The sequence below is a fragment of the Dreissena polymorpha genome, chromosome 3 (assembly GCF_020536995.1).
Source record: "Dreissena polymorpha isolate Duluth1 chromosome 3, UMN_Dpol_1.0, whole genome shotgun sequence".
Lineage (NCBI taxonomy): Eukaryota > Metazoa > Mollusca > Bivalvia > Myida > Dreissenidae > Dreissena > Dreissena polymorpha.
This window is the reverse complement of record NC_068357.1, coordinates 68,888,462-68,915,300: the sequence shown is the minus strand read 5'-3', so window position 1 is coordinate 68,915,300 and position 26,839 is coordinate 68,888,462. Positions and strand designations below refer to the sequence as shown.

Genomic DNA, 26,839 nt, shown 5'->3' with positions numbered 1-26,839 from the left:
AATATTTCAATATTAGATCAGTGCCAGCGTTTTACAAGGCGTACGCTCATATCGATACGAATTATTGTATTTTTTGCAAAAAGCTATGGTAGTATTTTATTCGGCCTTCATCAGTTGTCTTTACTTTTCAAAACCAACTTTTAAACACGAGTATTGTACTCCTTTGTACAAATTAAATTATAAGTAAAGTGATATAAACTGATGTTTAATAGGGTAATATATGTTATTTGAATTATTAAAGGCCACCCTTAGTACCCATGCCTGATATGTTAATGTAAATACATTTACTGGATACCTAGCTTGCAATAACGTAACTGATCAAAACTGTTGTGCACTAATATCAATACATCGTGCTTTCAACCTCGCGGGTTCAGTCGGTTTCGCTGACGCAAATAAACATTTGATAAATTGTTCAACATTGATTTAATTAACAAACAATCCGTGGTGGTGCAATACACCGTAATAGAGTTTGCTAAATTGTTTGTCACGAGTTTTTTGCTAAGCGAAGTTGACGTGTTTTATGCTGTCAGCCCGGTAGAGCAACGGTTTTTCACGCATCGGTCTTTCCACGCCAAGACAAACCCGCCGGTTGTCAGGGTAAGATTGGACTCCAAAATAAATAAATCGAACAATCATTTGTTTTCGTCTATTCATCATTATTTCTATCAAGTGATCACTGACCGAGAGGCGGTATTTTGAATACACCGTATCTTATTATTAAGTCGTGTTTTTTCGAGTCGGACTTCACACGTTGGATACGCTGGTATTACGATCGATGATATATGACTTCGGAACCATGATGTGTTTTTGCCTATAAGCGCGAAGTTATTTATTGTTTAATAACTTTCATGTCAGAAATAGTGGATTTTGTTTTATTCAAATGGGTACAAGATATTGTGTTTTTTGGTGTATGTGAGGTTAATATCCACTCATAGATTGGATATCAATCAGGAGTATTTAAATGCGACGCAAAGACAAAAACACCTCGACAAAGCAATAAATAATCATATTGTCGGTGTTTCCATCTTTTAATTTCGTTACAAAGACGGGTTGAATAAGTAATTCCATCCTATGGTCGCTTTCTTTGGACAATGGAAGACGTAGAAGAGCGCATGCGCTTTGAGGAAGAGGAAGTAACGACAATTCACCGGAAGAGGATTCTGACGCAAAGCACCACGCGCCGAAAGCAGACGAAAGATGTAAAATTAACGAAAAGTAAAGGCGGAACAGTTCAGAGCGAAATAAAACTCAGTCCGTTCATAATCGGCGCAAAACAACCCGACAAAAGCACACTCGGAACACCACCGACTTCCCGAAAGTCCGGATATGTTCAAAAGCTCGTACAGGAAACGCTGAATGAGTACAAAGGGAAAGAACTCCCGCGGAAAGCCATAAACAGTAACTCTCTATTCTTTGGTGCCCTGGATTCAGATAATGAAGACGAGGGGGATCCGGTGGCCGGACAGCAGCACCGGAAATGGACATTCGTGGGAGCCTCCGAGGTATATTTGCATATGTTTTATTGAACAAACAGTCATATAGTCGTTTTCAATTTTTATAACCGTTTCAAATAATAATTATTCTCGCTTGTGGATTATTTTCCAAATGAATCCCGAACATGTTTTAAAAACTAGGAGCGATGCAAGAAAAAATTAATTAATTGCGATATGCTACGTTCATCATCTTCTGAAGCCATGGTTCACTGCCCTGGTATAGACACCTTTAATTATTCAGGATATTCATATGGAATAGGTCTTAGCCTATGTAAATCATGGTTTGATGCTGTGCTTTATCTTGATTAAAATCCTTTAACCCTTTGCATGCTGGGAAATTTGTCGTCTGCACAAATGTCTTCTGCTGAATTTCTAAAATTAGCATTTTCTTCGATTTTTTTTTTCAAAGAATACTATCAGAGTGGCAAACAGTTTGGATCCTGATGAGACGCCACGTTCTGTGGCGTCTCATCTGAAACCAGACTGTTTGCAAAGGCCTTCAAAATTCGGTTCCAGCACTGAAAGGGTTAAATCTGGACTCGCGGCTGTTTGTTTATCTTTTAAAATGCACTTCCATCTGGTGGAGTTATCTTGATTTTTCCACCGGTTAAAATGAAAGCAATACTTAAATTGTTTATAGAGCGCCCACAACGTTTTGAATATGTATTAAATCGAAAAAAAAATACGTTATGTTAAGATAACCGTAAACAAAGCGTGATAACTCCGTAACAATTCACTTAAATGCACTAAACTTTGTAATACACAAATGCCGGTATTTGTTATGGATTAATTATAACAAGTACTTATTTTTTTTTTAAGATTTCAAGTAAAAGTTTAAATTAAAGAAAATACCAGTTTTAACTGACACTCATATCAAAGTTTATCTGTATTAAAATATTGTTTTTGCTAAACAATGTCTACGTATGTACAGAATACGTGTCTGTATAGAGTTTCACAGACCACTCGAATTGTAATCGAGTAACTATTGATAACGTAGCCACTCCAGGAATGAACAATACATTTATTTTCCACCCGAAGTTGTGATTTACTTCAAGTATCTCGTTGATAAACAATGCGATTGAATTTTAAGTGACAGCAACTCGTTGGATCTTAAAAACAAAACATACAAAGAAATGTGCAATCCAACGAGCGCAAATTGTTATAAAGATATGTTATGTACATGCTATAAAGATATCATATACATGTAGGCGTTTGTTTGTTCTCTTACAGCATTTGCAGATGTATTTATCTCGAATTTAAGATTAAAATATTCATTTTCATGAAAGTTAGGTTCAAAATGCAAATGGTGCAATTATATCAAACTGATGAATACAATTGAACTTAAATTAACTGTGATTAACAGAGTACTATGTTTTTTTTTTAAACAATGTGACTTGATGCGGAAAAGAAAAGGGCCAGTAAAATAAAATGTGACACATTTGAATTTTTTTCTCATAGGATTGGTAGATTTTGACGTTTATACAGGTCAAATTAGGGATTGCAAGGCGTTTAATTAAATGGTTTCAACAATGTGTCAACTGTTTGGATAATGATTTGGTAGATTTTGAGATGACTTGAATTGACTCTTACAGCTATATCAAGATCGTATTAATGTGAAATCGAGACTAACGTATTACAACCTAACGCGTGATACATTCTAATCGTGTATGTCAAGGGAATTGCAAGTGACTTCCAAAGAACGTGCTTGTGCAAATCTAATACGAGACGCTGGAATTGATATTTTTTTGCATAAGATACCTTCGGATTTGAACCATTGTGTATGCTGAACTATCAATGTCTATACAGGGCATCGCGCGGTTCCGGAAGATGGTACAGTTCGTCATCCTGGCTCGGCACGTCTTCACTCGGTGAGTAACAAGTCGCTCAACTGTGTCTTAGAACTTTTCAGTGAAATATTTCGTCGACTGAAATAGAAATTCGTGGACCTGCGATTGAAACTCACAATATCGAAAAGCAACTCGTAGTATAGCTACTCTTTATGCTGTATAAGAAACTCGTTACACTGTAATAGCCAATCGTTCGACAGTTGAAGTGCCTCGTGTTACTGTAATAACAAAGTTTAATGATTTAATTATCACGAATTTACTGGTCTGATTTTGTTAACAGCTTGTTCCACTGGTTTTCTAACTAGAATCTTGTTACATGTATACTGAGATAGAAACGAAGGGATCAATTACCGATAATACTAAGTTGAATGTTATAAAAGGAAAACTGTAACATAACTGTTCAATGTAATCTCTTTTATTTGTACAACTGAAGATTTAACTTGGGTGACTGACGTGGACATTCGTTTTACCATTGTTGCAATACGAATGCATGGAGGGAAATTTAACCCATTTATGCCCAGTGGACTGTCCCATCCTTCTAAATTGGATCAATTTATTTCACAAATTAGGGATGTCTAGTATATTTATTTTTATATGTAGAATATTTCTTATAGAAATTCCTTTAAGCAAACAGCGCAGACCCTGGTGATACACCGCATCATACGGCGTCTCATCTGGGTCTACGCTGGGTGCCAAGGCCTTTTTTCTAGACGCTGGGCATAAATGGCTTAACCAGTATGTACTGCCTACGCGGTTGCTTTAGTAACATAAGTTTGTCTGTAGTACTGTATGTATACTTTTTAAATAGACATTCGCCTGACTGTATATAGAACCAACTAGTTTTCCTTTAACCCATTCATGCCTAGCGTCCTGAAAAACGGACATTGCAAACAGCGTAGACCCAGATGAGACGCCGCATAATGCGGCGTCTCATCCGGGTCTGCGCTGTTTGCTTAAAGAAATTTCTGTAAGAAATATTCTAAATATACAAATAACTTTACCAGACACCCCTAATTTTGGAAAAAAATTGGTCCAATTTTGAAGGATGGGAGAGTCCACTGGGCATAAATGGGTTAATCTGTATAATCTGCCTTTCGCTTGACTGTAGCTTCAACTTTTGATAACAGCTCGTCATACTGTTAACAAAATTATTTCATCTGTTGACTATTGTGTAATCGCGTTTGACCACAAGACTCGTCAGATGTACGTACTTATTTGATTATCGTTTGACTGTTACATAAACTCGTTTAACTGTTCTTGATATTGAGTCGCGTAGTGAGAAAACTGGGCATAATGCATGACACTTTCCGCCTAAATTGGATATTTGCTAAGAAGAGACTTCATTTTAACGAAAAATGTCATAAAAGCGGAAAGTTTCGTCCCTGATTAGCCCGTGTGGACTGCACAGGCTAATCTGGGACGGCACTTTACGCACATGAATTATGCACAGTTTTCTCAGAACACGACTCAATGTTCAATACATTCATGTATCTTGAAGTATATGACAAAGTCATAGAAATGTTTGTCGCCTTGGTAACAACTGTCAATTCATTTTCAGCCGTCGCTCTTTGACTCTGAGCAGGCGGGACAGTATTCTCTTTTTCATGGACCGAGAGACGAACAGAAGTGAACAACTGGAAACGGAAATGCCGAGTTTTGACGTCAGCGCTTTCAAATCTATAGGGCAGGTAGGTGACCCAATGGCGAAAATTAAAAAAGTATGGTCAAATAACAGTTTAAAAAATATAATTTCACGATGAATTGCAAAAGTAATAAATACCGTTATATGGAATTTTACTTTAAATGTAAGCAACTTAGAGCTATTTTGTGTATCCATATTTAGCGTCCACATTCTCTTTACTTCATCACTGTAAGAAATATTCGTCTTTCTGTACACACTTTTTCTTTCCTTATGGAATGTATTGTTCTGGTAAAGTAATGAAACATGAAATGAATAATATTTTATAAAAGCATATTTGTTTTCAAAACGTTATTTGTTGGAATATTTACGCGTATTTTAAACGTATCTAGTACTTAAATAAGTACGCCCGAGTTAAAGTTATTTGACCGCGCTTACTTGTATTTTTACTTTTTTTTGGTCAAAGTAATACACATACATGTACTTGTAAATAAACTTCATTAATATTTGATACGTGTTCTGTGAAATTGGGGTAAAATGCATGTGCGTAAAGTGAGGCCCCAGATTAGCTTGTGCAGTCCGCACAGGCTAATCAGGGACGACACTTTCCGCCTAAACTGGATTTTTGCCAAGAAGAGACTATCTTTAAACGAAAAATACAATAAAAGCAAAAAGTGTCGTCCCTGATTAGCCTGTGCGGTCTGCACAGGCTAATCTGGGATGACACTTTACGCACATGCATTATGCCTAGTTTTCTCAGAACGCGACTCATATTTAGAAAACCAAGATGGCAAGTGTGAAGTCGTGTCTGGAGATCCCGCCATCGGAGCGTACGGACGTACAGATCAATCATGTGAGTAGAACAGTGTGCGAGTGTACTGTTCAGGTATTCATATATCCACCAGAAATATCGTAATGCAACATGTTACATTTAATTAAGAACAATCTTTCCTAGTTAATACTGAAGGGAACAGGAGAGCCGTTTCAAATAAACTGTTTGTGGTCAGTGTGTTAAAAGTTGCTCAGTAAAGAGCTAAAACAAATGATAAGAAAGCTTTTCATTGAATAAATCTCGGACTCTAGATGGCAATCAATATACGCTTCGTGAATAAAGTGACACACAGGCGGTTTCTGGTTCATAATATCGCGTCTGTGTTCGATTCTTAAGTTATTTATTATATGATCACGTAGTCTATTACTATTTCAAGTCATACTTTGGGATATTCCAGATGGTGCACACAATGCGGACTTTCGCTAAATTTGCTAACTATCCACTCGCCGTGCAGACGGACATATGTAAACGAGGCTGGTACGCGAGGTGAGTTGCCATAGCAACAATGAATACATTTCTGCATACTTATTGTCTTGCATTTGCAAAACGTACGCGGTCAGCTTTGACCATTTTTGCTGACATCATATTCTAGGACACGACACGCACCATACGTCAGTTTATGATATAAACATCTGAAAACATAAAAAAATCTTAAGGGGCACTTATACTTCCTTCTCATCCGACTGGCGTTCTAACTGCATCTTTATGTCAAAAAAGGCATCGAGTGATAGCTGAGGCATTTTTTTTAAGTTTCTTTCAGAAAAAAACATTTCTTACTATATTGACTGGTTTGATCGTAGTGGGGACACCCACACAATCTACATTAGCCAGAAAAGACTGCATCAGTCAAATGTGTGTCAGATAAAACTACAATACGATGTAATTGAATTTTTCAACGGTTTAATTGAATTTTTCACAATTCTAGTTATACGCCACATAGTTATGTTCTTCGTGCGGATACAATCCGTCAGAATCAATATCCGAAGCCCAGCTACCTGTTTTTAGTCATAATGAAAGAACTGAATCCAACAGGCGACTAAACATTAATTGTTCGTTTCGGTACATTTCTTTCATTTCGTTGTCCACGTGTCTTACAGATTTGAGAGTTCCCGAGTGATTGTCAAGGAGGGCAGCAGGGCGGAATATTATTATCTCATCCTTTCCGGAATTGGTGAGAATAGTTGCCACGGTCTGGGGAAAATGGGCTTAATACATGTGCGCAAAGTGTCGTCCCAGATTAGCCTGTCCAGTTTGCACAGGCTAATCAGGGACGACACATTTCGACCTAACTGGGTTTTCGTCAAGACGAGACTTAATAAAAACGAAATATGCAATAAAGACGGAAAGTGTCCTTAATAAGCATGTTCGCACTGCACAGGCTATTCTGGGATGACGATTTACGCACTTGCATAAAGCCCATTTTTGCCAGAAAGAGGCTTATCCGATCATCATTCGTGCCAAGACGTGGTATTGACAGCTACTTTAAAGTTACACATTATCCCAACTCCAAATTTGGAACACTTGTTTGAGCTGTGCACACAGCTAAACTGTAATATATTACATACATGATATTTTATGATGGCCATATTTAGAATATATGCACATGTGTGAAAATTAAACATAAAACACATTTATAAATACATTTGTATACATAATTTATATTTTCCTGTTCAGTAAGTCTATATAAGAAACTATTTAATATGTTTGTGAAGTGCATATACCACTAAGTAAGTCATGTATTGTTCGAAAAGTAGATGATTACTACAATGTCATACAGATTTCACTGCTTTTGTCAACCTTTGGTGCAATATTTATAGAGAATGTATTTGTAATAATTGTTATTTATTACTAAAGTAACGTGTGTACGCCTCTTCGAAGACAAATTTCGTTGACGGAACTGCGGTGTAGTATTGCAATATTTTTTTACCGTCTCTTTATAGCCGTGTATCGCGACGTAGAGACGGAAACGGAAGCATTCAGGAAAGCGGACGTTACGCCTACAGCGTCTTTCTTAAAACCGGGGGATACATTAGGGGTGAGTTGTGTTTTGGTGTTTATTTTCAGTCCATAAGGTTAAAATGAATTTATGTATTTGCTTGTTTAAGGTAAATCCATCTGTTGCGTTCATTAAAAACAATCGTATTTAATAAGATGCATGATTTTCGACATTTTAAATATTTTGAAAATTACTAAACTATTGTACTTTCTGAGTCTGAATCCATTACTCAAAATAAGACTTCGATCTTTCGACGTGATTTTTCTTTATATTAGGGAGACTACCATACACTTCGTGTTTGTGCATGGGGTATGATTCGTCTCCCTTCCGTATGCCTAATTTTGTAAGGAAGTCAACTTAATAAGACCAATAGCCTAGGCAAAACTTTAAAACGACCGATCAATCCGTGTACCAGCTGAAGTGCCCAATACGTCAGTAACTGACAAGTGTCCCCTATCTGAATCAGAGGTTGGTAGTGAGATAAAGTATTGCGGTAGTAATAAACGTATCAATACTCCTCCACATAAGGCAAAACTGCGAATTCGTTACAATGGTTCACATAGCAAGGATTATTGTATGCGTGTAAACTTTTATCACAGATTAGCCTGTGCAGTCCGCACAGGCCCATCAGGGACGACACTTTTCGCTTTGACCTCCAACAAACGAAAACTGCCATATAAGCGGAAAGTGTAATTTCTGATTTATCCTGTGCAGACTGCACACGCTCATTTGATGCGACTCTTTACGCACACGCATGAAGCCCCGTTTTCCCAGAACGAGGCCACTAATTATAATATTCACCCCTGCTTTGTTACCAGGAGCGGGAGATCCTGACGAACACGGAGCGACCGGCCACCGTGGTCTGCAAGGAGCACATGGAGGTGCTTGGGCTGGACAGGGAATCCCTGCTCGACATCTTCCGGGCCGCCGGAGGGCTGGGATCCATAGAGTTCCTCAAGTGAGTGTCTAGGTTGTTTCCTTGTTTAAATATATAAGCCGAGTCATGGGAATCTAGGGTTAATGCATGTGCGTAAAGATTTGCCTGCGTAGTTTATAAGGGACGTTAAAAGAGATCTTCTAAACGAAAATCGAGTTCAGGCGGAATGTATCGTCCCTTATTAGCCTGTGCGGAATACACAGGCTTATCTGGGACGACACTTAACGCACATGCGTTTAGATATTTTTTCCGGGACGAGGCTAATATAAACATAGGATGTATCTCATGCAATCAAATCGGATCCGTTGGCGTTTTAGCGCGCGCATTTTTTATGCTTTGCGATTTTTACTGTCATTGAATAAAAAAATTGTTATTTTTTTCAGAATCCATATATTTCATAAACAAGGGCAAATGTCAAGTGTAATATAATTGTATGTTGCAATATTCATGGCTGTTTGTGATGTTTTAAAGGAACATTCACGTAAAGCGTCGTTACGTGGTTTTACGTATAGCTTTACATTTGCCTTACGTGACGTGACTTGACCTGACCTGACCAGCCGTCAAATGGCCTCACCTGACGTGACCTGATGTGACGTGACAGGACGTGATGTGACGTGGCATAATGTGGAGTGATCTTTAATTAACGGGCAACATTGAATTTATTCTGTAATTTGACACACCTTTAAAATGTATTATAAATGGTATACAATTTGTCGATGTTTTGCTACTTCTTGTCCGTAGAGCTGTAAAAACGCGGATTTGTGCATTTTAAGTTGTAAAAAGATGTGTCAGTTAATTGTTTTTTTATAAATGACGTAACAACGTTTCGAATAACATGCGTGTGTATAAAAATATATGCCGTATATGCCCTATTGGATTAACAGTTCACAATAGACCGCACTTGTGTCAGTTAACTATTCTTTTTATCATGCTATTCTGTCATTCATCTGAACGCGACGCTTTTGGTTTCAACCCTTGTTTTGCACGGTAAATTGTTTACCCAAACAGAGCACTCTTACAGGACAACGTCACAAACTATTGTTGTCTATAAACTAAATTTCATTATGAATTGATGTTCTTTTTTTCTGAACTTGTTCCATATTGACCTATTTTGGCCCAATGTTAAATGAAATACAATTTAAAAAAAATCAACTGAACTAACATGCATTCATTGCAATCGTGATACATCGGCAACCCGGACTCCTCCGTATAATTGATTTATGAAATAAATTGTCTGCTGATCCAGAGTAACATTCCATGCTGATTACAGATCTGTACCGGAACTTTCCGATTTCCCGCTTGCTCTTCTGCAAACCTACCACTTTTCCATGGCAGTCCATCACTACCGCCGGGGTTCGGTGATTGTCAAAAACAGCAACGACTCGGAGTGGGTCTACATCGTGAAAACGGTACAGGGTTCAAATTTAAATATTGAGTCGTGTCTTAAGACGAACAATTATATTGTTAAAATACTAGTTACCTCATACAAACTCCACGTAGCATTTACCTTCCCAGTAGAAACCACTGCAATCGCAAGTAAAAATGCTTCCACATATGTTGACACTTTTTTCAAAGTTAACACAAATCAGTGCTATTTTATAATTTCGTATTATAGTTAACGGGGAAAGTCGAATGCGAAACGAATTAAGCAAGAGATATTCTTACTTTACCTCATTAACCACACCTCAGGGCTCCTGTCAGGTTTATAAGGCGACCAAGGAGGCACGGAAGGAGAGGCGGCAGCGTTCCGGAAGTCGCCCGTCCTCGATGACCAAGCGGAAGGATCGCGTCAAGAGCGGCCTCGTCTTTCCCCGTATTAAAACAGGTACGTAGGAACTCCCTATCTAATGTTGAGCATTAAAGGGGCCTTTTCACAGATTTTGGCATTTTTTAACTTATTCATTAAATGCTTTATTTCGATTAATGTAAACATTGGATCGTAAAAGCTCCAGTAAAAAATCAAGAATAAAATTTAAAAAAGGAAAAGAACATTGCCCGGACCAGGTTTCGAACCAGTGACCCCTGGAGTCCTGCCAGAGTCCTGAAGTAAAAACGCTCTAGCCTACTGAGCTATTCCGCCGAGTACATATACATGAAGTATTTTATACCTTATATAAGCAATCTACGTAGTTTCACAAAATTTAACGACAAAAACAGAACTCTCCAAATTATTCAATCGTTTCGCGTTGCAACGCTTTATAATTTTTAGGTTTTAAAATCGTCAAAAGATGCATATAATGGCTATATTAGACCATGGTAAATGTTCAGTATTACTGTTTCCTCACAAATATCATAACTTAAACGAAAATTTGCGAATCTGAAACAACTTTTTTCAATTTTGTCAATTTACCAAAGCGTGAAAAGATCCCTTTAAACTATCGTTTCTTGAATATATAAAATTTCTTATATAGCTTACATTACAGCTAAGCGATGAACGCCCAACTCTTGAATAAAGCTTGTGAGGACGGTATGAAGTCCCATACATTAACAGCCACAGTGATTTTAAGCATCAATAAGCGCTGATGTTCATATTGCGAATTAAAGAACTGTTGCTAAGACTTCAGAATAAATAACACACTGAAGGCATTGAAATATTAAATCTATTTGAATGCTTGAATATATACAGGATGAACATGTTTATTACGGGCGTTAGTTTTCAGCTTAGTGGTATTAGCCAGGTTTTCACCTTCAAATTTCATGCCACAGGCCCGAATGAACAAAGTGAATTTCGGCAAATAAAAAAGTGTTAAGCTAAATATAAAACTAATTAGGGTATATACTGTCTCCAACGTCTGTTAACTAATAATATGACATTTTGCTTGACAAACTAGTTCGCACTGTGTAAGGTAAAGGGATAACATATTGTCTGGAAATACCCACATATTATTCGCATATTTGTTCTTACAACACATAGACACACATTTTGGTTCCACTACGTTTGCGAGTATGAGTGCCGGTATATGCGTTATACTTAGAAAAAAACTTATTGTACTATTATCGATAGTTTTTATGACAAGTTTTCTTGTGGACACGGATGTCGACAAAAAGAGTAACACGCAACCACTTCATCTCCACGGTTGTTTTTAACAGTTCTAGCATTAGGTTGGCGTTATATTCTCGAAGGTTCGCCTCCGATAAGATTGTAAAATACTTTCAATCCTATTTGATCTCATTTATTTTACTGACGATATTCTTTTTCCAACACCAACACCGCAAAAAACACATCGACGTCGTATTTCAGTTTTAAAGATATTTATGATTTCGTGTGTTATATTGTGATTGTTGTAAGGATGAATTTCTGTTCCAGACGGATTGAAAAGTTCATCCACGGTCGAAATCAACGATGCAGATTCGAAGGTTTAAAATGCATTATTCACATATTTGAAACCCCGTCGTTTCATTTTAGATTAGTTTATCTATTTCTCATTTCATTTCTGGTTGCATTACACAAGAATGCTTTTCAAGCTATGTGATCGCAATTTATTTTTATTAGAATTTTATAAATTGGGCGATTTAATCATTAATCACTAATCATACGCAATCATTGAATAGTAGTAGAATGCATTAATCACTAAATTATTATCGATGCTTCTTAATCATTTATGATAGTTTGACTTACGTTGTCAATCACTTGTAGAAGAAGAAAGTACATCCGAGTATCGAGAGAGCACAGACAGTGATGTTACCGTCTGTAAATCCAGGTAAGTTGTTACGCTCTTCGATACTATATAAAGTGATATTATGGGCATTTTTCACTGTTGAATTGAGCTGAAAAGACATAACAGGTCAAAAGAGTTAGTTAAATGAGGTTACTGACCATTTATCTGCAACTCATCTTGCTACCAGTTGTTTATTAAAAATATATATTAATTCAATATTTTACATGAATCACCCAGTCCTCTAAACCGAAATGATCCGTAAAACAAAAAAGTGTCTTTGTGTCGTATGAACGAATCTGCACTAAAACTACATTTAGATTCACATCGTATATCAAATCATTTTTGTCGTCAGTTGTCAAAACGAAAGTACGGTTGATATTCAAATGCATTATTTTTCTCTTTCCGGGATATTGTTTTAGTAGGTTGATACTGCATTAACAACTATAAGTGTATATGAAGTGAAAACACAAACAATAAACAGCGGTTGCGATAGACACCTATAAACAGTTAGAGGCCTATAATATCACTTTAACTTGAATTAAAGCGGGACTGCACGATTTTGTCAAATATTTATGAATTTATATAAAATGTGTAAAAAACTAATCATACATATATTTTAATATAAATTAAAATTAAAGTTAAGAACAACATGTGTCGAAAAATGCGAAATTAGCCAGATATTAAATTCAGAAATCGAAAATGTCTGTGCAGTCGAATTCGCCAGCATGTATATCATGCATGTACGATGTGAATCTAAATTTAGTTTTACGGATCATTTTAATTTCCTGCAACGATATCTATTCATACGACACACGAACACTTACTCTGATCCTAATAAAAAGACGAATGCTTCGGTTATTGTAGGAACATATGTACGAAATATCTTCGTCACAATCGGCTCGGGGCGCTAATTTGTCTTTGCTATTTTTTTTAATGAAATTCGTCTTCAATTGATATTTTATCTTGCATATTTTGTGTTATTGTAAAATATTTATCAATATTTTACAATTTAACACATATACAAATCGTATAATCTCGCTTTAAATCGATAATAGAATATTTGATGGAAGGAAGGACACAAATAAGGAGAATAATTATTGTGCAACAATTTGTAATATAAACACCCAATTGTTGCATAAGTTTTATTGACCAGCTTATTTATTTCGGGAGTGCAATTTTTGTTGGAGAGGCGTACGATGCAAAGTTAAAAGACCATAACCCTCAAAGGCAAGGAATGTTTCGTACACCATTTCGAAAAATAAATTTAACACATTACAAAAAATGTTCCTTATAGCAATAGCCAAAATTTCAATGCTAGATGTCATCTGGCAATATATATTCAACAAGATACAATATACTATTTTTTGTTTGTGCGGACAATACATTCAACACATGTTCAATTAGTGTTCGTGTGTCGTATGAATATATATCGTTGCGGGAAATTCAAAGTGAAATAATATTGTGCCACACAAATAAAAACGAGCGTTTTGTATCTGTTAAATCTATGTTACCAAACCACATCTAGCGTTGAAATTTTGGCTATTTCTATACGGAACACTGATTTTGTATGGGTCAAATTTATTTTACAAAATATTTTGCGAAACATTCGTTCTTCATGTTACTCTAAAAGTTTAGCATGTAATGCCAAGTTGTTTGCTTCCGACAACAATCAATACCTTACACAATTCAATGCGTCGTTCATAAAAACAACATTCACCCATGAGACTTAAGTGTGTCTGATTGATGCGAAATAAAAAATGACTGATAATGTAATATGTTATGTAACTTGATATTACTTGACATCATATGACATGTATGTGACCTTCGGTGACGGGACATCTTGAGTCGTTGCTATAGATAAAAATGGTACTGCCTTGCTTTGAGACATGCTGTAAAGATTACCAGTATCACAGACAGTTACAACAAGAGCAAAATAACACCGATTAAATTATTTATCTTTACTGTAGGAGGAATGTATAAAAGAACTGTAGAGATACATGGACATTACTGATATACTGTCACCGATTTGAATTATATTACGACAGTTGGACAATCATATATCATTTGATGTATATTTCAGGAAAGACTTCACTGATCAATACAGTCCAAGAAAACGAGAGATTACACGTAAGTTGCTTACTAGTACTGCGTTATCTTACGTTGTCCTCTTTTTTCATCGTGTCCGCTTATATTTGCTAACGGGTTACTAAGCCCGGTTTGAAACGAACTTTTTTAGCATTGACAATACATTGTATTATTCGCAATTATTTCATACCATCAAATCTTCCTACCATGATCTCACCAATATCAAAATACGTACACATATTTTCTTTGTTACAGAGTCCAAACGTTCGCACTAATTCACGTCTGCATCGCGAAAGCGTCGAATTATCTCCAAGACAGAATACGAAACAAACGCCTGAAAAAAAGAAGCAGAAAAATAGTAAAAAGCTAGGAACAAATACGCCAGACATTTTGCGATTATCACGAACTGACAGTGTTTTGAGAGACACCTCAGTATCAAGTCCACGTGCGCAACACAGCCGGAAAAAATCGCAAAGCCCTTCGACTAGGAACAAGAAATCACCAAATTTATCCGGGAGCGATTCCATGAACTCTCCAAGAAAGTGCTACAATATTTCAGAGAGTAACGATATGCAAACGCAAGCGGACCGTAATGGTCACGACAGCACACGGGACGATATAGGGTCTACATTCTTCGTGCGTCTCGGTGCTATTAGCGAAAACGGGGTCTTTGTAAGAAGGCTTTTACGTCGATTTCTTTTGGATTGTATCTGGTTATATAATATTTCACCAAATATTTTACTCTTCTTTTTATTAAAAATCAACAACATCATTAAGTACTTATTTATATATTTCCCCTTTGTAAATTGTATGATTGTTTTGTTTTATTCATTATTCATTTCAGAAGTGCAATTCTGAATAAGCATTTGAAATTTAATGTGTGCTTTGCTTTAAGTTTCAAAATCTTTTTATTACAGGGAATGCACTCGCTAGTCTATGATGATATGCCAAACCTTAGTCTAGTAAGTACAAAGTAATTCAGAATTAATTAATCCATACAACGCCTTCTTGCTCTTTCGTTTTCTTTTCCTCTTCATCTATTCTAATAATTATTTTATGTTTTCACGATCGTGTTCACAATACTGGCCCTTACGCTCATTAATCATAACCATGATCAAAGGAGTCGCGTTCTGAGAAAACTGGACATAATGCATGTGCGTAAAGTGTCGTCCCAGGACTGCACAGGCTAATCAGGGTCGACACTTTCCGCCTTAATTTGATTTTTGCTAAGAAGAGACTTCATTTAAAGAAAAATGTCATCAAAGCGGAAAGTGTCGTCCCTGATTAGCCTGTGCGAACTGCACAGGCTAATATGGCACGACACTTTTCGCAAATGTATTATGCCCAGTTTTCTCAGAACGCGTCAAAGTTATACTTGACAATTCGTCTTTTATTAGTTTTTCATAAACTAATGAGTAAGTACATGTATTTCACAAAATTATTATACTTCTCTCTGAAATATCATATGGTTATACAACGGAATTACGTGTGTTAAGTCGAACATTATACATCGATATTATTTTATGACCTGATTTCTGAATATGTTGGTTATTATTCATTACAAAATTATATAAGATCGCAGTTACACATCGTATAATATTTCAACATAATCTTGGAAATGTTAGGCTTTTTTTGCCTTTCAAGATAACAACATACATTCTTGTTTCATGCATTAGTATTTCTGCACTCGCGGGCTATAAACGCTGGTTCAAATGTAAATAAAACTGTTTATGGAAAAATTGATTCATTTATTCAAAACAGATGTTCTTATTACAACTTGTTTATACAGTGGGGCCCCTCTAAACCGGACAACCCCGGAACAGAGAGGAAATATAATTGTGGCCGTGTGTGTTAGGAGTGAAGATATATTCCATTTTGGTTCCAAAATGATTTGTAGACGAAGCCCAGTTTCTTCCTTCCTCCCGACAGAGAATCGAATAATGCTCGGAATAAGTTAAAACTCGTCAATTAGAGTTATCTTTCTTGTTTCAGGTCAGCCAAGGGGCCGAGTGTGTACTAATATCGAAGCAATTTCTAAAAGACCACATCACGCCGAGCATAGCAAATCGGCTCAAGGCAAAGGTACGAATTGTATATACTTGTTAATCATTTTAAATAGCCTAGTTTCAGGGCCCAGTTTAAGGGAGCTCTATCCCCTCCAGACAGAGAGCAGTGTTTGTATTGTACTCACTAGTAAGGGGGCGGGGTCAAATGGTGTCGGTTAGAGCTGTTGTTGAGGCACATCTCACCTTAGCTGTTCTGGTGCAATCCGCTATCCCGGCGCATGTGAGTTTGGTGAATTTCAATATTTTAGACCGGGTTCGTTTCACAAAACACATAATGATTGTAGAAAATTAATATAATTTTTTTAGTTGCCGCCATATCCGAGTTCCGGTCAACTGAGGCACGCGCTCGATGATCAACTGAACTGGGAGAATTACAGAGACAAGGTCGTTAGCGATATCCTCAATTAGCGCAAACCATGACGTCATGAGCCGTGACCTTCTTTCTTCGAAAATCTTTTGGGTGGTTCACGGCTAGTGTTGAAACAGTTGAAAATCTCGATCATTTACTAAAGACTATTTCTATTGTGAATAGCAATTACAGCGTTATTTGCACTCTGAATTTGTGTCTTGTTCTGATAAAACTGGGCATAATACATGTGCGTAAAGTGTCGTCACAGATTAGCCTGTGCAGTCCGCACAGGCTAATCAGGGACGACACTTTCCGCCTAAACTTGATTTTCGGTAAGGAGGGACTTCCTTGAAACTAAAAATACCATTAAAGCGAAAAGTGTCGTCCCTGATTAGCCTGTGCGGACTGCACAGGCTAATCTGGGACGACACTTTACGCACATGAATTAAGCCCAGTTTTCTCAGAATTCAAGACCGTTCAGAGTGATGGCAATTCAATTGAAATTAATTATTATGAACCGCTCTTGCTTGGGCCGTTTATTTGTTTACATTTCTCAAAATCATTAACTGACGATGCTGTATTTGAATTTCGTATTTGCATACACATGTAAACAATATTGTTTAATACATCGTAAGTGATTTACAATTTAAAGGGGCCTTTTCACAGATTTTTGCATGTATTGAAGTTTGTCATTAACTGCTTTATATTGATAAATGTAAACATTGGATCTAAAAAGCTCAAGTAAAAATCAAGAATATAATTAAAAAAGAAAAAAAAGGTTACCCTCAGTAGGGCTCGAACCACTGACCCCTGGAGTCCTGCAGTAAAAAGTCAACCACTTAGACCGCTCGGCCATCCTTCCAGATCCAATGTCAGTAGTATTTTATACTTTATATAAGCAATCCTCGTAGTTTCACAAAATATCACGACAACAACAGAACTCTCCAAATTACTAATTCGTTACGCGTTGCAACGCTTTATAATTTTCAGGTTTTAAATCGTCAAAAGATGAATAATGGCTATTTTAGAGAATGGTTTATGTTCAGTATTACTGTTTCCTCACAAATATCATAACTAAAACGATACTTTGCGAATATGAAACAACTTTTTTCAATTTTGTCAATTTACCCAAACGTGAAAAGGCCCCTTTAAACGATCTACAACATTTATAATAATGCAATTTAGTATCGTAGAGGGGTCCTTGCAAAGAGACTTCATGAGCTAGATTGTTTTGTGAGCCCACGTTACACTACAAACTGTGTGGTTCACATATCATTGGGATCGATTTGGTTATTTACAGTGCATCTTGTTACAATTCTCTAAATATAGAAAGTCGCGAGATCTTTTGAATATGAATAACATTAAGCGTGCGTCGACTTTTTCCATTTTGCTTTTTGCCTTTATTAACAAAAGGTTATTGTAGCACCACACGCTGTTATGAATTACATATATTTACCGCCTATATGTACGCGTGTATCAATATTTATTTAAGTGTTGTTTGTGTAATTTATTTTCAATTTAATATTAATAGCATGTTCATAAGAAATAGATTGTTCGATTATTAAATTGTAGACCATAAATGTGTTATTTTGTCAGTTGATTTCTCTCGAAGAGTTCGAGCTTCTGAAATATACATACATGTTACTTAGAGCTGAACCATTCCACCACAATAACTGTATTAGCGACATTAGAGAAATGGCTATGAGCAAATACTTTTTTTCACGTCCATGATTTATAAATGGAGTGTGTTCATAGTTGCCATAGCATCAAAAGACATCTTACTTAATATCATATTCAGATGAATTTGAGAACGTCAATAAAAACTTACAACGAGCAAAATACTTACGCAAATGTAAACACGAACACATGTCTATTATTATAAGCACCGTGTAAAATACACACAACTAAGCATATGTTAATACAAACAAAACGTATATGAATACAAGTCCCGTGTAAAATACATATGAATACAAAGAGGAAAACAAAGTCGCTGAATATAAATATCGACTCATATAAATAGGCCTGCGAAAACACGCATACTGTCGATAAATACCGGTACCAAGTCAAAGCCATAAGCATATGTAAACGAGCACAACTTGTTAAATATAAGATTTTTGGTTTCACACATATCATGGTATATAAAGGTCATTGAACGACCACCCAACCGGAGCTCTTTGTACATGGTGCTTACAAGTCGACACGTGCGGAGTGTGAGCGATGAAAAAACCCTGCTATTTGACATAATACATTATGTACTTAACGATAATTTCGTACATCATTGTACATGCTATAATTGTTTCAAATGAGATTTTCCAATTGACTCTCCCTTTGTAAATGATTTAATTATCACTCTAACAATTTTGGGAAATAGATTATTTTGTACGTTAAAAGTTTCGATAATTGTTTAATTTCCTTATACTTATGATAAATTGTTAATTAAAGAGCTGCATAGAACATATGTTGTTGTAAATATAATCAGTCCAACGAAATTGTGTTAAAGTGTGTATGCACGATTTTTATATGTGTTAATTGTAATATATTGATAAAAATATGTTACAATAACACAAAATAATACATTCAAGAAGAATTTCATAAAATGCAGCAAATACAACTTAGCGCCCGGAGCCGATTGTGACAAAGATATTTCGTAAATATTTTCCTACAATAACCGAAGCATTCGTCTTTTTATTAGTGTTCGTGTGTAGTATGAATAGATATCGTTGCAGGAAATTAAAATGATCTGTAAAACAAAATTGTGTCTTTGTGTCGTATGAACGAACTGCACTAAAATATAAAGCTAGATTCACATTGTACATCATGCTGGCGAATTCGACTGTACAGTCATTTTCGATTTCAGAATTCAATATCTGGCTTACCCCCGGTATTTCGCATTTTTCGACACATGTTCTTCTTAACTTTTATTTTAATTTACATTGAAATATATGTATAATAAGTTTTTTTTTACACATTTGATATAAATTCATAAATGTTTGATAAAATCGTGCATACACACTTTAAAATGTATGGTAAACGTTAAATGGCTTCCGTGCTTAATTAAATGGTACGCGAACGTAGGTCGACAAATCAACACTTGCAAAATATTTACAAATGGAAACGACAGCTGTACAAACAGGACAGAAATTTTTTCTTTGGCTCGAGTTTCTATATTTACTTTAAAGTGATATTATGGGCATTTTTCACTGATGAATTGAGCTGAACAGAATTAACAGGTCAAAATAATAAGTAAAAATGTGGAAACTGACCAATTATCTACATCTGATCTTGCTACCAGTTGTTGATAAAAAAATATTATGTATTATTTTCGATATTTAACATGACTCACCCAGTCCTCTAAGCCGAAATGATCCGTAAAACAAAATGCTGTCTTTGTGTCGTATGAACGAATCTGGATGAAAACTATATTAAGAATCACATCGTACATCGACTTATTTCTGTCATCAGTTGTCAAAACGAAAGTACGGTTGATATTCAAATGGATTATTTTTCTCTTTCCGGGATATTGTTTTAGTATGTTGATGCTGCATTAACAAATATAAGTGTATATGAAGTGAAAATACCAAAAATAAACAACGGTTGTGATAGACACCTATATACTGTTTGATGCCCATAATATCTCTTTAAGTGACCAAATGTGAATTCATGTGTCGAAAGATTTTCAATAGAAACACAGCAAGCAAGCACGAACTAGTGCAAACCTTCATCGGATGCTTCACAACAATTCTTTTTGTTTAGAAAATTGTACGGGATATTTTCGAGCAACATTCATCTTTAATATAACTATATTTGAATGCAAACAGTCTTCATTTGGCGCAAACTTCTAAGTATCAACAGCTTAGTTCGATATAACCATTACGATGATGCCATGATCACTCATCGTGCTGAATCGACCTAGAGCTTACATAAACAATGTAAATGAGCATCAAATAGAAATGCGTAGGCCTATAATTGGCATTAACATTGCATCATAATTTTTGCTGTTCATTTACAAATCGAATGAGTGATTACCGATCTCTTTTATTAAACGAAATACGGGGTTTCCATTAGTTAAAATAATAACTAAAAACAACAAAAACACTCACGCACGCACATACATACACATTTGAGAAGAAACGCCACTTAGTATACATAAATTTGATCTGCCCTTACTTTTTTACCTTAATTTCAGCTTGGTATATCGCGAAGTTAACTTTTTCAGTGCTGGAACCGAATTTTGAAGGCCTTTGCAAACAGTGTGGATCCAGATGAGACGCCACAAAACGTGGCGTCTCATCAGGATCCAAACTGTTTGCTAATCTTATAGTAATCTTTGGAAAAAAAATTGAAGAAAATGCTAATTTTAGAAATTCAGCAGACGACATTTTAGCAGATGACAAATTTCCCAGCATGCAAAGGGTTAATAAAGTGTTGCTGAATGATATTGAATGAGACATTTCCATTATGCACGCACACACGTATTTTAGCCTTTTAAACAATCAAATTGTTTACGTCGCTGGCATTATTTCTATTATTGTTCATACAAACAGGTGTCGGTAGATGTAAATTAAGATTACGAAGGATTAAACAGATTCAGAACCATCCTAAAGTCGTGATAGCAGGTTCTATTTATGCAGAACATAATTGTATTGCACTTGTTCAACGCTATCATCACTAACATATCACGCAATTGCGTCCAATCTGCAGACATGTCAATTATATATAAATTGAAAATATCGTAACTTTGGATATACCTACTTGAAAGATGTATCTTAACACATACTCTATTTTTAATCTCGGTTAATGAATAATGCGCCGCCTGAAAATATTAAATATATATACAATTTAAACAACTGGAGCTGATGGTGAAACATGATTGTCCATAATGCATTTGTTCTACATTATGCACAGTCAGCATACGAGCGGTTTTACATACATGATAATACATTATTTTTGTGCAAATAGCCTGCTGACTATTTAAAGTATTCATATAATACATAATAATATGTTTTAATTCCAACGTAAAGACATGATGGCAAGTTCTAACAATGCAATGCTCTTGAAAATTTTACGTCTCTCTTAGGGTTCCCATGACTCCTGAATTCGTGTTTACCGTGTAACTAAGATGTACAATGCTTTTAAAAAAGAATGTGTATTTCCATAAATACCCTAAACTTAAAAGTAACATCAACGATGTATTAAACCATTATTACCACATGCTCTTACTTTGGTATTGTATGCATGCGAGGGCATATGACGGAGATTCCTTTTTGATGCCATAGCATAGGTGTTTGCTACAAGCTTGTGGTCATATGAAACGAACGTCAACGCATATATTTGAAATATGTATAAGCAAAACTCAGTCTTTATTTAAGCCAATAGTTATCACATTATACACAGCATTCATAACAAACGTTTAAACTTAGTTTTAGGCAAGCAATTGCTACCATTGACCAAACAAACACTGACGGAATTAGTTGAAAAAGGTACCACAATCAAACATATGGCGTAAATTATAGATGCATAACATACGAACTCTTTCGTTGCATATGATGTCAATGTGTAGATATTGTTAAGCTAAAGAAGAGTTTCAACCTCAGACGTTTGTTAAGAGTACTGCGAGAACTGGGTTAAACAAAGCCATATCCGTTGGTGTGCGTTAACGCCGGCACTGACGGATTTACGTCACTGCATACAAATGATTGTGGCGTCGCTGCAATACTGCACTATCTATTTCATTTTGAACTGCCCGTTCTGGCATCAGCATTTATTAAAGTTATTACACCTGCAATATAAGCTTACTGAATCAGACATTTAGCGACATTTTAAATCGTAAAGCAAAATACGGGATTAATCAGGTACAAACTGATTCAATTCAGGTTACTACTTTTTATTCGTTCACACAAGAATTTAAAGGGGCCTTTTCACAGATTTTGGCATTTTTTTTAACTTATTCATTAAATGCTTTATATTGATAAATGTAAACATTGGATCATAAAAGCTCCAGTAAAAAATCAAGAAAACAATTAAAAAAAGGAAAAGAATATTTCCCGGTGCAGGTTTCGAACCAGTGATCCATGGAGTCCTGCCAGAGTCCTGAAGTAAAAACGCTTTAGCCTACTGAGCTATTCCGCCGAGTACACATTCTAGACGTATTTTATACATTATATAAGCAATCTTCGAAGTTTCACAAAATTTAACGACAAAAACAGAACTCTCCAAATTATTCAATCGTTTCGCGTTGCAACGCTTTATAATTTTTAGGTTTTAAAATCGTCAAAAGATGCATATAATGGCTATATTAGAGCATGGTTAATGTTCAGTATTACTGTTTCCTCACAAATATCATAACTAAAACGAACACTTACGAATCTGGAACAACTTTTTTCAATTTTGTCAATTTACCAAAGCGTGAAAAGATCCCTTTAAATGGAGCGTATTTTTCCTATTTTCTTAAAGCGAGATTATACGATTTTTTTATATGTGTTAAATTATAATATATTGATAAAATATGTTTACACCTAAGATAAGATTTTAATTTTCAATAAAAACATACGTTACAAATACATTCATATCGGAATAGGCTGTGTGTTCTATGAAGGTTCTAATAAACAGGGAAATCAAAACTTTAAAATTTATTAAGGGTAAACAAATCCAGAATTGGAATGAAGTCATGGTAGCGTGTTTTTATAAACAACATAATTGCAATGTTATTTTTAAAAGCTCTGTCATTGCGTACGTATCTTGCAATTTACTTGTAATCTACAAACATTCAATTATGCATAAATATGCAGCGCAACTTTAGACATTCATATTATTATGTTATATCGTAGCACATACTATAATCCGAATAATTTATTAATGAACGATGCTTCTCATTAACAATTGAATATGAAATACAATTAAAGCAAAACAGATTATTTTAGTATTTAGTACCCAATGCACTTGTTTTGAATGTTTACATGTACCTTCTTCATAAAAAGATCTGGACTGCCTTAGAGCTTAATTTTCACATTGACACGTTTGAAAGTATACGGATGAGGGTTTTTGTCTTTCAATTATATATGTATATTCACTTATTACAAATTTGTGGATGAATTCAACATGCGTGTATTTAATAATACAACTTCGAAAAAAAGCAAGATATAGTCGCTGCAGGATTTTGTGCTTGGACTGAACAAACCATTAAATAATTTAAACAAATCTAATGTTTCCCCTGTAACGGTGAATTATACACATGTACAAATATTTGAATTAGACACATGCCGTTATTTTCCACAGACTACAACTAATACTTCACTGAAGTACCATTTAATACACTTTCGTATGACCATTTAATAGGCATTTCAGACAAAGTCTGATACATGTCTAAGAGTTGCTCTCTATGAAACAATATATATAATACCTTTTTTTGGTAATGCATTTGCACGGTTCTAATAAGCAGTTTAAGCCGGTGATTAATGAGGCAATTATGGAACGTCTTTGTCAGAAAGTTTATGTAAATGTTGCTTATGATGGCAATGCGTACAGAAACAGGTGATTGCATTTTATTCAAATAGTTTTAGAATCGGACAAGATATTTGCCAAAACTGTTGTTATTGCTAGAATAATGTATGGGCACTAATATGCTATTGCATGCGAGCAATCGACATCACTGGTATAAGCAAGACACTATTAAAATACAGTGCAAGTTTTTTCTTCAAGTAATAAGTCTAATAGCTCAAACATTTCCATTTGGTCCGTCAAACAGAGATCATCTAAATGGAACATTTAGTACAAAGCGTGTTGTTAGTGTCTGTTATTTAAATCACCAACTCAAGATGGTGTGCAAGGACATTGGTTGGAACATGTTATATTGTGCATAATTATGAAACAATATGTTCATTCAGAATCACAGTTATTCAGAACATTATTTTGCACATATCACTATTGAAGTTATGCTCTGCGCATTGTCATTGTTACGATAGCTATGTAATTGAATTATCATTACGCCTTTGAACCTCACATCTGAGTTATTTGTTTATTCCAAAGTAAAGACTTAGTGAGTTACTGAAATAAACCATATGTTATATACAGTTTGAAATCGTAAAGTTACAAAATAAAATCGATTTACGTAAATTTGTTTGAAATTAAAATTAAATAAATACTGTTCAATAAATTGTACAAACAAAAACCAATACAAATTTATAAAAACAATTAATAACATATGCACAAAATGTTGTTTTAAAAAAAAAGCACTTTTAGGGCGAACATTTGTTTTGAAGGTTAGATATATATATATATATATATATATATATATATATATATATATATATATATATATATATATGTCATGAACGCGTGTGATTGAAATATTGTACCAACAAAATGTAACAAAATTATTAACATGTATTTTTTCCACTATTTTTAACAGTTTATAATATGTTAATATGCGTGATTTTTATTACAACAGTTGAACATATATTTTTAAAATGATGATCTTCAACTGTAATTTAAATTTAATTCAAAAGCAATTATCAAGACACATTTTGAACATGTTATCTATATGTTTGTGGTTAATATTTCTTTATAACCGTTGAAGGCGTTGGTCATCATAGGCAGGAAGTTAGTTTAAATGTATATTTTAAAACGTTTTTTTCAACCGTGTTTCAACGCCTATAAGCGAAGCGCAAACTGTTACCACTTAATGTGTATAGGGTCAGTTCTTCGGAAAATAACCACATATATGCTGGTATCTGCTGAATCAAAAAGAATATGTAAGGCATATTTGCTGTCAGTAGGCGGTTTGTTATATGCATGCACATAAAGTATATATATATTCATGTAGATCTAATTGTTGAATGCTAAAGTCCAAAGATCTATATGCGACTTGGTTAAAGGTCTCAATTTGTCAAATGAAAAATATTTATTGAGAAACCGAGGTGGAACATTGAAGTTCTGACGGAATACCAGATCAATCAGTTCCATCAAGTCATTTTGTAACTGTTCAAATCATTTGCGCATCATTATGTATATTATTTTCGATATTTTTTATAGTATAGCAGTTTGTCAATTTTACGGTATAAACATTCATGTTTATAACAAAAGATACAACTGTTGTACTTTAAAAATGTTTGTGCCTGTGTCGTTAAAAAAAAAATAACTGACAAATACGGACAAAACAAGCATTTCCATATACAAATACATTTTACCTGATTAAAATGATTATCCAATAATTACAAATGACAAGACAAATGAGAAAGAAAATCAAAGCACGCGCTATAGAGTATTTGTGTAAAATATTATAAGGTGTTTATAGTATAAACCAAGTACAATAAGGTTAAATAAACTATGTGTCCATCATTCTGAATAATATGAACAGCAATTCATGGTCAAATGAATTTTGACGGTATTATAATATTTTTCGAGCTTACAGTTCTATTCCTATATGTTCTTTGGTTTGCTTATCCAACACAAACTTACTGCTAATAATCAGTTCGAATGCTACATACTTTTACAATTTTGTCAGAAACAGAGGACTCATGCATTTTCCTTTTCAAAGGTAGACACGTATTACCAACTTTTAATATGCGTTTACAGCCACTAATATGGATACTAATTTTTGAGTTATGAACATTTTCGAAATTGCTCAAGTTTTGGAAACATATTCCGTTCTGTGTCAGTTGCCGGATCTATTGTCAAAATATGTGCGACCCTTAAATAAAAAATATTTACTAACTAGACCTTATTATGAAATCCAACTCTTCATTCCACGTTGCCGTTGCCGGGCCTACACGGCAATCAAGGAGTAAAGGAAGGAGCGGCGGTACCGTTCCGATAGCTCCTGTATCCCTTTGTCATCGTTGGACAAGCGGTAGACGGCGCCAAGAGCGGACTCGTGTTGCCTCGCATCAGAACAAGTACGAGTAAGTCACTTATCCAGAGTTGAACATGGGTCTGTAG

At 35.1% G+C, this 26,839-nt stretch overlaps 1 protein-coding gene across 2 annotated transcripts; it reads left to right on the top strand.

The window, feature by feature from the left end:
* The first annotated feature begins 823 nt into the window (after positions 1-823).
* On the top strand, positions 824-18,483 carry LOC127874638 (uncharacterized). 2 transcript variants are annotated; one of them, XM_052419101.1, is made up of 17 exons: positions 824-1,502; positions 3,300-3,361; positions 4,899-5,028; positions 5,758-5,832; positions 6,209-6,297; positions 6,909-6,982; positions 7,752-7,846; positions 8,626-8,765; positions 10,015-10,153; positions 10,434-10,569; positions 12,052-12,101; positions 12,382-12,445; positions 14,484-14,530; positions 14,744-15,160; positions 15,406-15,450; positions 16,481-16,570; positions 16,861-18,483. In XM_052419101.1, exons 1-17 carry the CDS (start codon positions 1,092-1,094, stop codon positions 16,960-16,962), a joined length of 2,166 nt encoding a protein of 721 aa, XP_052275061.1. In that variant the 5' UTR covers positions 824-1,091; the 3' UTR covers positions 16,963-18,483. The 2 variants fall into 2 exon arrangements, with proteins under 2 accessions (XP_052275061.1, XP_052275062.1); XM_052419102.1 differs by lacking the exon at positions 824-1,502 and adding an exon at positions 2,679-2,697.
* Positions 18,484-26,839: the final 8,356 nt, after the last annotated feature.

What these genes read in the sequence shown, in the direction of transcription:
- LOC127874638 (XM_052419101.1), top strand. Translation starts at nt 1,092, where the DNA reads ATGGAAGACGTAGAAGAGCGCATGCGCTTTGAGGAAGAGGAAGTAACG. An exon ending in GGATCCATAGAGTTCCTCAA is followed by an intron (nt 8,766 to 10,014) that starts GTGAGTGTCTAG and finishes TGCTGATTACAG; the next exon opens with ATCTGTACCGGAACTTTCCG. An exon ending in TTAGCGAAAACGGGGTCTTT is followed by an intron (nt 15,161 to 15,405) that starts GTAAGAAGGCTT and finishes TTTTTATTACAG; the next exon opens with GGAATGCACTCGCTAGTCTA.